The sequence below is a fragment of the Cynoglossus semilaevis genome, chromosome 15 (genome assembly GCF_000523025.1).
Source record: "Cynoglossus semilaevis isolate Cse_v1.0 chromosome 15, Cse_v1.0, whole genome shotgun sequence".
Classification (NCBI taxonomy): domain Eukaryota; kingdom Metazoa; phylum Chordata; class Actinopteri; order Pleuronectiformes; family Cynoglossidae; genus Cynoglossus; species Cynoglossus semilaevis.
In genome coordinates, this window is record NC_024321.1 from 3,383,524 (window position 1) to 3,393,024 (window position 9,501).

The following is a 9,501-nucleotide window of genomic DNA, read 5'->3' on the forward strand; positions in this document are numbered from 1 at the left end:
GAAGAAACAGATCCAGGTTTTTACGCCAAGTACATTTTTTATGTAAAATATATGTATATGTATAAATCATACAAACTGCAGCATAAAAAATTTCATCATTGTTAAAGCTAGAGTACAGCCACAATACAACTAAAAATGTGGACACATATTTAAAATTAGCCAAAAACAACTGAAAACTTCGCTGAGTAAAAAGAATTTGGTTAACACATTTAAGGAAAACAAAAATTGCATGATCTCTTTACAAAAAGTTAAACCGTTTACCTGGTTTTTGTCCATTTGAAGTGTTTTGGCTCCTCTTAGATGCTGACAAAGGTCTGTCACTGAGATCAGCAAGAAAAAAAGGCATTATTCAAATCAAAACAGATAGCAGGCTCAGCCAAAAGACACTTTAAATGCAAAATGTTTAATACGCAATAATTAACTATTTTTTTTAGAATCCTAAAGACCACAATATTTCTTCTTAAATTAAAAATGGGAAAACACATTATATTTAATTTAACCTTATTTTTCTCATATGTGAAAACTGTCTTAAAGACACGTTCTGCTTGCGATGGACAGAAGAGGATGTGACATGAGTGACACCCTGTGGGAGCTTTTTAGAATTGCAGCCAAAAACTAAATCGTACCTTATACAAAGAACAATCGGTACTTTCTGACATGCAACGATTTTCTAATTTGCTTATTTCCTTCTTAATATCAGATTTGCCTAAATATTTTAGGTTTGTACACAAAACAAACATTTAGAATGGTGTAATTCTGAAACAATAAAATAGAAACTAATTCTAATACTCCACTAGACGGTCAGAATTTTGAGTGTATTTTTACCTCTGTTGCTGAAGACAGTTCTCCAGCTTAGTGATGTAGACAGTCTGTTCATTCAGTTTCCTTTAGGGGCAAAAGGTTTAAAAATAAAATTGAAGTCAAAGATTGATATTCATCAGCATTCCCTGTAAGTGTATGTATGAACTCACTTTGTCATCTGCTGAATTTCTTGTTTCATCTTAACTAAAACCTCTTCTAGTTTCTCATTCTGCAGATGATATAATGGTAAATGATGCATCAGTTCAACACTAAAAATCTTCATTTTATGCAGAAAAAATGTGCAACTGCAAGAATATAACCTGCTCTCACCCTTTGCTGGTAGTAAGTCAACAATCTTTTCTGATGTCTTGTCTGAAACAGTACAACCTTGAAAAAAAGAAAAACTGTAAACACTTTTTTTAATCTGTAACCCTAAATTCAGTTGTAAAACATAACTAACCTTTCTGATTTCTGCAAAGTGTTTGGCTGCAACATCCTTGATGTCAGAAAACAAGGCTTTAACCTCTGGGTTGCTCTAGAAAAAATATATATATAATAAAAATATAAAACTGTGATGTTTTGTGCTTTAGACAAGCTCACAAGATGCTACTGAATAAGAGATGCCCACTTTGTTAGAAAGTGGTGATACTTGACAACTGACTCCACAAACTTGACAGTTTCCTTGTGTACCTGCAATTACAGAACAGTCAATAAAAATATAAACATAAAGTAAACATAACATACAAAACATAAACCAACATAAAGTTAATTGGTCAGTATGTCACCCTTGATTCACTGCTGGCAGCCAAAGCAAATTCAATCTAAGGATATATTACATATTTACAGTCCTTTAAACAAGATAAAATAGACATTGGAAGATCTTCTGAAATTTAGTCCATGATGCTGGTGATTAGATTTTTTTATTGTTCTCTGGAAATAATATTAACATATTTGTTGTTTTTATATCTACTCGTTTGCCACTAGCAATTCTTTGTTAAAAGTTGCTGCTATTCATTTTCTTCGTAAAGTGATTGGCTGATTAAAGGAAAGGGAAAAGGGAGTGTAACGTTGTTTTAAAACCAGCAGGTGTCTCTGTCTTATCAGGTTTGCCTCCCTTGTCAGCTGCATCAGGTCAAACGTGAGGCGTGTGTTTGGGGCAAGTTCATCCCGTGGATCTGTTACCTTGTTGATAACAGACATTGCAGATGAGATGACCACATGTTGTAACGGCCAGTCTCCTCTCAGGACTGGGGTAAAGGTAGCATTTGTTGCAGCAGATCCAGTAAGACATTTCACACTACAAAACACAAAACCAAGAAATGAAAGGTCACTGCGCAAGATACCAAATACCTGGATTATGATCTAGTTTTTTTGTTTTGTTTTGTTTTTTACAAATATATTAGAAAAGACTTGTGATATTTATTTCACACATTAGCTTCCATTTGGAAACCAAAATGCCCATTTTTAGCTTATAATCATTGAAGCTCACCATAATTCAACAGTTTTAAGTTTTTACTTTTAGCTGTTAAAGTCAATTTCCGACATACACATCCTGTACAAAAAGTAATCCCTTACATTTTAAAAATATTGCTGCAACAACAAAAAAGGGTGTTCGAAACCATTTTCAACTTCAACACTTTCAATTTCAACACAACTGCTTGCTTACCTGCTAACCACTGCTAACTCTGTCTGCGTGAAACAAAAGAACAAAAGTTGTACAATCCTAATTATATCTGATTATTTGCGGTTCACAGCAACTTATGAGCTCTGGACTACGCTGTAAACCTAATTATATAATTGTTATCATTTTTCAGCTCGTTATTTCTTTGTATTTGAACAGATGAACCACCTTCTATGAATGACGTTGTTTAAATTAGCCGCAATTCCCGTTCCGTTTACATTATTTACGGTAATTCCTTCACATTTACCGTAAAGTCAGAACAATGGTCACGGTCAATTTGGATAACAGTTTGGAAAGGAATACAAATGCGTTGTAATTCCCCTAAATTAACGCAGGTAAATCACGCAATTGAAGCTAAGTCACACATATGGATAAATATTCACACTTTTCTTTTCAATAAAGAATAAATTGTTTAAGAAATTTGAGACTAAGAGAGCAAAAAGTTAAACACAATGAAAAACGTACCTTGCTGTGAAAAATTGTCATTGTCAATGGGGAAATACAATGACAAATATAAAATAAATAACAATTTAGAGTAGGAATTTTATTTAAATTATCAGAATGGCTCATAGTGCTTATAGTTGTATTTTCTTTTTTCTTTTTTTTTCACTCTTATGGCCTTCACCTTTCTTTTGTTTGTTGGACATCAGAGGGCCCTAATACCACAAAAGCAATGTAGTTAATGGCAGTTAAAGTACTTTGAATAATAATGATGTTAGTTTGAGTAATACTAATGATGTACATGACCATTGTTTTGTGTTTCCTTCTTTCAGAGGCAAGCTGCTACACCCTGAACAATCACAATACACAGGACTAACGAGCACTAACAAGATGAACAACATGGAGGTAGGTAAAACTTTAAGTTTAAGAAGGGAATAATAAGAAGGAAAGCTTCACTGTTTCGTAGTTTTTTCTTTATTGAGATTAAGACACAGTCTTTTCAACATTTAAAAATTCAGTGTTGTTTTCTGATAAGTGGCTTATAACAACACTATTTGAGAGGTTAATAGTGTTACACTGAGCTAGAATTAACCAATTGTTAATTAACAATTAACCCAATAATTAACCATTGTTTTAAATATAAAACTCAACAGAAGTGAACCATAAAATACTGTGGTTTTGCATGCATAGTTTAAATCTTTTGTTAATCTAAGAGATTTATTTTGTCGTGCTCTGTTGGATATACAGTAAAGCATTATGTTCCAATGTACAAGGCCTAATAGTAATTTCGCTCAGACAGATGTTGGTAATAAACAGCTACAGTGCTGACAGGTCAGCTTTCATCTTTAGACAAGCTTTTTGGCGATGAAGAAATCTTTGAGTCGTTTCATCTGCCAGAAACCCACTGACAACAGTATAGAGGTCTGCACCACGGCCCACCACAGTACTTTACTGTTGGTCTCCTCACTGATCTGACGAAACACCTCCTCTTTTTCCTGAACCAAAGAAAAGCAGAATTTTTTTTATGTTTTTAGATCAATTAAATGTAATTGTGTACTACAAGATCAAACCTATAGAAAGGTTGTTTTGTTTACCCTCTGATACTCCTGCTGTTTGGTAATGTACTTCATCTGATCTTTGAGATGCATCAGGCTGTTTTCCAGTGACTCTATGTCATCATTAGTGTTGTGAATATTGGGGTCTGTTGGGTGTTCTCCCATCTGAACATCCAAATGCAGCTTCTGTACAGAAAAGAAGGACACATTTGTATAATTCAATGATGGTTGTGTGGTATTGTTGTTGATAATTAAATAATCATTATAAGTAGAATGATGGGAAAAAGAAGATGGCACACACAAGTGGACATGACGTGTTATAGTTGTCAAAAACTAAAAACTGAAAAGAACAATGAAATATGAACTAATCTAAAGGCTTTAATGGGAGTGTGTTTCATAAACTGAGACGATGAGTGATGTTCAATTCATATTGGTGACCTAATTGAGTTCTTTTTGTACTGTAGGTAACTAGTTAGGTCCCCTAGCCTAAATAAATTGCCCATTGTTGCGAAATTGCCAAATCTGGCCCCATGGTGTAATCATATTTGGCCCGTGACATCATATCAAATGTTTATTAGAGCTGGCCTGCCACTATATATCCACTATATACTGGCAGTGTTTGTAGTATTAGCGATTTATGCACGATATTATAGCACATCGATTTTTTTGTTGTTCTTTTGTTGGCCTGTAAAAAACATACGTTAAAAAGCAACTTGAAAGGTGAGAGATAGAGATAAACGAAATGAATATCAATGATGTGTGTCTCATGTGTTTATAATATTAGGCTTTGGTTGTTCCAGATTGGATGTTTACGCAAAACTAAAGTTTGTTTCCATATGAAAGAACTCAACATTACGTACAGTATGTGGAGAGAAAGAAAAATCAATCAGGAAAGTCAATTTTTTTATAAATATTGAGTTTGGCCCACATTTTTGTCCCTGTTTTTAATTTTGGCCCACTGTGAAATTGAGTTTGACAGTGACAGTGAGACTTGCTGTGATGTTTGATTTAGAGCCAAGGACTTTGTCCAATGGACAATAAGCTGAGTTGGAGGTGGCAGGAATGAAGATTTGGGTATTACCAAGTTTAGAAATGAGCAGATCAGAGGTTGAGAAAACTCACCAGTTTTTCCATTGCAAAGACGGAAAATCTTGTAGAATTGGTTTGGAAGCAAAGGTAGTGCTGTCCAGAGGCATGAGCCGAAAAGGTAAATTTGCCAAATTTACTAAAGCGTTTGGTCATTTGAACCTAGAGAAGGGAAAAAAATCACATTGTCAAGGCAACATTTGTTTTTCAGTGAGTTAGTAGCACATTAAAGATGAACACATAGGAGTGATAGGTTGGGAGTTTGTGATCAGTTCAGTAGTACAAAAATAATGTGATACCATATTTAAAAACAATGGCATTTCTTATTTCCTCTTGTCTACTTATTTATGACAATAAAGTTTTTATTTAGGAAGGAAACAGCTGAATCACAGGTCCTTAGGGTAACATTCTTAAAGCAATGTTTAAACTTTAATACATTACTTGACCTTGTTGGCCTGGTATCAATGTGGAAAATCTAGTGAACACTTGTTTTAGCTTGACATCACATACACACATGTCTCAAGTGAAGAACCGTTCCTGTAAGTGCAGTACCTCATGGTTTGGATCTCTGATTGTCACTGTGACGCCAAAGTGAGGCGTGTGGGTGGCCGTTCGTAAATTCCAGGGCTCCAACAGGAAGAAACCTGATGGTATGGAAAGGCCATGTGTTCCATGTGTACAAAAGCACCTGGCTCTATTCCATATCACAGCCTTCTTACGTTAAACATTCATATTAAACATATTACTCAAATAAATAGATTATTTTACATTCATTTTATTGTGATTTTTTTTTTAAAGTTCAACCATACGTACATTCATTTTATTGTGATTTTTTTTTAAAGTTCAACCATATATGTTCACAATTGACGTACTACATTTTTGAAAGAACAGTAAAAAAGGCTGTAATTTAACAATAATAGTCACTTCACCAAGTAGACCTGCAAATAGCATTCCCTTGATATAACAACATGTAATAATAAAAACACTGACACAGAGTAGGAATATTCCCCATGCAGGACTTACCAGTCACCAGTGTGTCTTCAGGAACCTCCTCAATGATACATTTCTCCTCCTGCTCACCAAGATCAAAATACATGGCTGCTGCCAACACCAGGTAACATTGGAGCAGAAAGCCAATGCCTCGAAAATCCATTTCGCGTAAACAGTGAATTATTGGATTATAATACACTTCCCACTGACAAATACTTGGCTTGTAGTTTAGATGCCTCTTTATATAGTTAGCAGATTCAGAGTGAAGCTTGAAGTGTATTCCACAAAACAACACCAGTGTCCTAGGCCTCAATGAAGGGCAGAAAAAAGTGAGGGTGAGAAATTAACAGCTGTGTGCTGTGTTACGCCACACACCGTACTTGCCTTGTTTTGATTGGTTGAACTTTAAGCCAATCGTGAATAAACTTTCAAACCATGACCTGAGATTAACAAAATGGCTGACCTTTCATAATTAGATACCGCGCATGACGGAACAAACATGAAAACAAATTTCTGGAACATGGATTTTTGAAGTCAGTTTGTATTAAGTTTTAAACAATAATTCCTGAATTGATTCTGGGAAAATTGAGACACTGCTGTTTTTGCAGTGGGATTGCCCTAATATGATTGTGGTGATTTTTCATTATCAGGGTGTGTGTGAGAGCTTTTTGTGTACCTTATAATTATCCAATTTTGCGGACTCATTAGGTTTATGTAAAAATGTATTGTAAAGTAATGATTTCAAGGAGAAAAATTCCTAAACAGATTGGTTTGTTGTAACTTGATTTGATACTAATCTTCAAACAGTCTAGGCACCACACATGTCATCACAGATAACATCAATTTTATTTACATTGAAACCTCCAAAAAGTATACAAAATAACACGTATTATACAATTGTTGCCATATGCTTACCTCAGGTCACCTACAAAAGGAAGTACAGTGAACCCTAACACACACCCGCACAGAGAATAATCCTTTCCCACATTAAACATCTGCAAAAGAGGTCAACGTAAGAGTAAGCAGAGTCGTATTTCTCTCTCCTCCTACACTCCAGTGCTTCTACAGAAAATGTGAATCCTACTATATCAATATAATAATAAGCTGTCATCGTTTTTAGTCTCTCCAGACCTCAGGATACCTGCAATTATAATAATATGTAATTAACCGTACTTTCCCTCTTCGTGCACAATATTCCTATGGATACGTTGTTGCAGTTGTCTGGTTTGTTATAGTGACCTGGATTCATCTCACTATGCACATAGGATTTGTAGAGTAATAATCAAGGTGCGATTGACACAAAATAGTGTCCTGGTGTATGAGGTGAGTCTGTGACAATCAATGTCAATTCATGTGCGAACATTAAATACACCAGGCCAGGCTAGCTTAAAAGTAGTCGTGTCACATTACATAGACTTGGTCATTTAGCTTAGAGTTCAAAATTCTCTAGGTAACATTTGTTACTTGTATCAAAAACTATATTAAACAAAAAATATTCGAATGTTGGTGCAAGTGGTGTATGTAGGGGACAGTGTTATAAGAAATGTTGTGTTAAGGTTGGTAGTTCCAGTCTAACTAGACAGGAGGTGCCAGTTCTCTGATTTGTGGATTGACCATTTTCATTGTTCTGGGCTGTGCTGGATCTGAACCTTTTTCCCTGATGATAAAATTTGAAACAGGTGGTAAGCGGGGTGTGATGAGTCTCTGAGGATCTGGTGTAAGCGTTGCAGGGAGTGGGAGGCAGAGATGGTGTTGATATCAGGCAGAGGAGAGCACCCGATGATTTTTCCTGCTGTTCTAATCACCCACTGTATGGCTGGCTGCTCATCAGTGAACCTGGTGAACCATACCGGCCTGTGCTGTGTCAGTGTGCCCTTATTGGCATAGGCTGGACGTTTGCCAGCCATTAGAGTGACAGGTCCTCTCTCCTCAGCATCAGCATCATTTATTTTCAGCCAAGAAATCTAGTCTTTTCCACAATGACCTCTTATTTCTTCTTAATTCAATGAGATGATTCATCACTGCCAAATCAAACCCTCAGATATTTGACCTCCCTATTATGAGTAGAATTGTTATCTTTGTGATTAATTCAAAATAGTTTAGATATATAAACCTACTTGCCTACCCTCGAGTCAGTGCATTAGAATCCTTGGTAATCAGTTAATATAGAGATACTGATAGACAATATTTTGTAGTTATACTTACAAACTTCCCAGTGGACCTTCACTACAACTGGCTGCAAATCTTGGTATTATTCCTGAAGTTTGCAGACGTGGGTATTTTATTAACATAGGTCAATAATTGTTCAGAGGTGTTTTATCATCTGAATATTTACCATAAGAATTGTTGTATTACGATTCAAGCATTTAATAAAACAATTGAGATGCCCCTGTACCACTGAATATGCTAATCCATCCTCTCAGTTTAATGGTGCAGTAAATAGACGAAGCCCATACACCTCATCAGTCTTTAGAAGATATTGTGTGTGTGTTAACTTTGTTAACTAACTAGTCCAGGGGTTTGAGTCCCAGAGAAACCACATATCCCTAATGGTGCCTCCTGTGACAGCCCATGTCAGTTGTAAATACTCACTGTAAATTTCCACATTGTGGAACTAATACGAAACTCTATTATTTATTTATTTTTACATTACAATCCATTTAACAGATGCTTTTCTCCAAACCGACTTACAATTTGAGTCATTCAATCAACAATCAAGCTACAGTAAACATACAAAATACAAAAATACATAAATAATGAATAGTAAAATAATAAGATAGAGAGTACATTTATAGTCAATAGTATTATTAATAATAATAATAATAATAATAATAATAATGCACCTAAGGGAATTTGGTGAATCAGTCACTCTATGTATACCTTGGGTATGAATGTGAATGTGTATGGTGGTTTGTCTCTATATGGACTGGTGAACTGTGAACTGAACCTTTGCATATTGTTAGCTAGGATTGGCCCCAGCGCCCACCCTTGCCCCCATCGCCACCCTGCAAGGAGTAAGCAGATAATATTAGATGTCCTCACCATTCTCCCACCTATTTAACATTGGTTTCTAGTACATTGCATATTTATTGAAGTATTGCTACTCAGTGTTGGCAAGTATACAGTTCAGTTCAATAGATAAACTCAAGAAAATTCCCAGAGCAGTACACTGAATTATAAGAAAATGTGCTGCCTTTATCTGAATTAGAATCATTATTGTACATTTTCTCTACCCAATAAAACCTCACAGATTTGACCTCTTTCTTTATTGAAAACAAAATGCTCCCCCGTGCACAGGATGTTTATCTTCTGACGCTGCTAAGTCTCTTCCACCTGCAGTATGGTTTTCTCAAAAGCTTTGTGGGAAAGTGGGAGGGGCTTGAGCCAACCTCTATCTGTTTCACATATGAAAAAGAAGTCATATAGCATGTAACCATGTGTCTGTTT

General features: G+C 35.5%; 2 protein-coding genes across 4 annotated transcripts in view; both read right to left on the reverse strand.

The window, feature by feature from the left end:
• Positions 1–2,685, reverse strand: part of rnf212 (ring finger protein 212) — a 5,643-nt gene extending 2,958 nt beyond the window's left edge. For all 3 annotated transcript variants that reach the window (XM_017039254.2, XM_017039255.2, XM_008326561.2), the window contains exons 1-8: positions 2,468–2,685; positions 1,984–2,098; positions 1,430–1,491; positions 1,262–1,336; positions 1,132–1,188; positions 972–1,030; positions 826–885; positions 262–320 (exon numbers count right to left, since the gene is read on the reverse strand). In XM_017039254.2, the coding sequence (XP_016894743.1) occupies positions 262–320; positions 826–885; positions 972–1,030; positions 1,132–1,188; positions 1,262–1,336; positions 1,430–1,491; positions 1,984–2,092 (481 nt within the window). In that variant the 5' untranslated portion in view covers positions 2,093–2,098; positions 2,468–2,685. The remainder of the gene's footprint in view (positions 1–261; positions 321–825; positions 886–971; positions 1,031–1,131; positions 1,189–1,261; positions 1,337–1,429; positions 1,492–1,983; positions 2,099–2,467) is intronic.
• Positions 2,686–3,349: 664 nt separating this feature from the next.
• On the reverse strand, positions 3,350–6,525 carry LOC103390631 (transmembrane emp24 domain-containing protein 11). Its single transcript, XM_008326553.3, has 5 exons — positions 6,088–6,525; positions 5,617–5,708; positions 5,101–5,226; positions 4,018–4,164; positions 3,350–3,918 (listed from the first exon to the last, which is right to left on the reverse strand). Exons 1-5 carry the CDS (start codon positions 6,215–6,217, stop codon positions 3,769–3,771), a joined length of 645 nt encoding a protein of 214 aa, XP_008324775.1. The 5' UTR covers positions 6,218–6,525; the 3' UTR covers positions 3,350–3,768.
• Positions 6,526–9,501: the final 2,976 nt, after the last annotated feature.

Bases quoted from the DNA above. Each gene is read 5' to 3' on its own strand.
- LOC103390631 (XM_008326553.3), bottom strand. From the start codon at position 6,217: ATGGATTTTCGAGGCATTGGCTTTCTGCTCCAATGTTACCTGGTGTTG. The intron at 5,227-5,616 runs GTACTGCACTTA...TCCCTTCTCTAG, and splicing joins TCAGAGATCCAAACCATGAG to GTTCAAATGACCAAACGCTT. The intron at 3,919-4,017 runs GTAAACAAAACA...TCTTTGGTTCAG, and splicing joins AACAGCAGGAGTATCAGAGG to GAAAAAGAGGAGGTGTTTCG.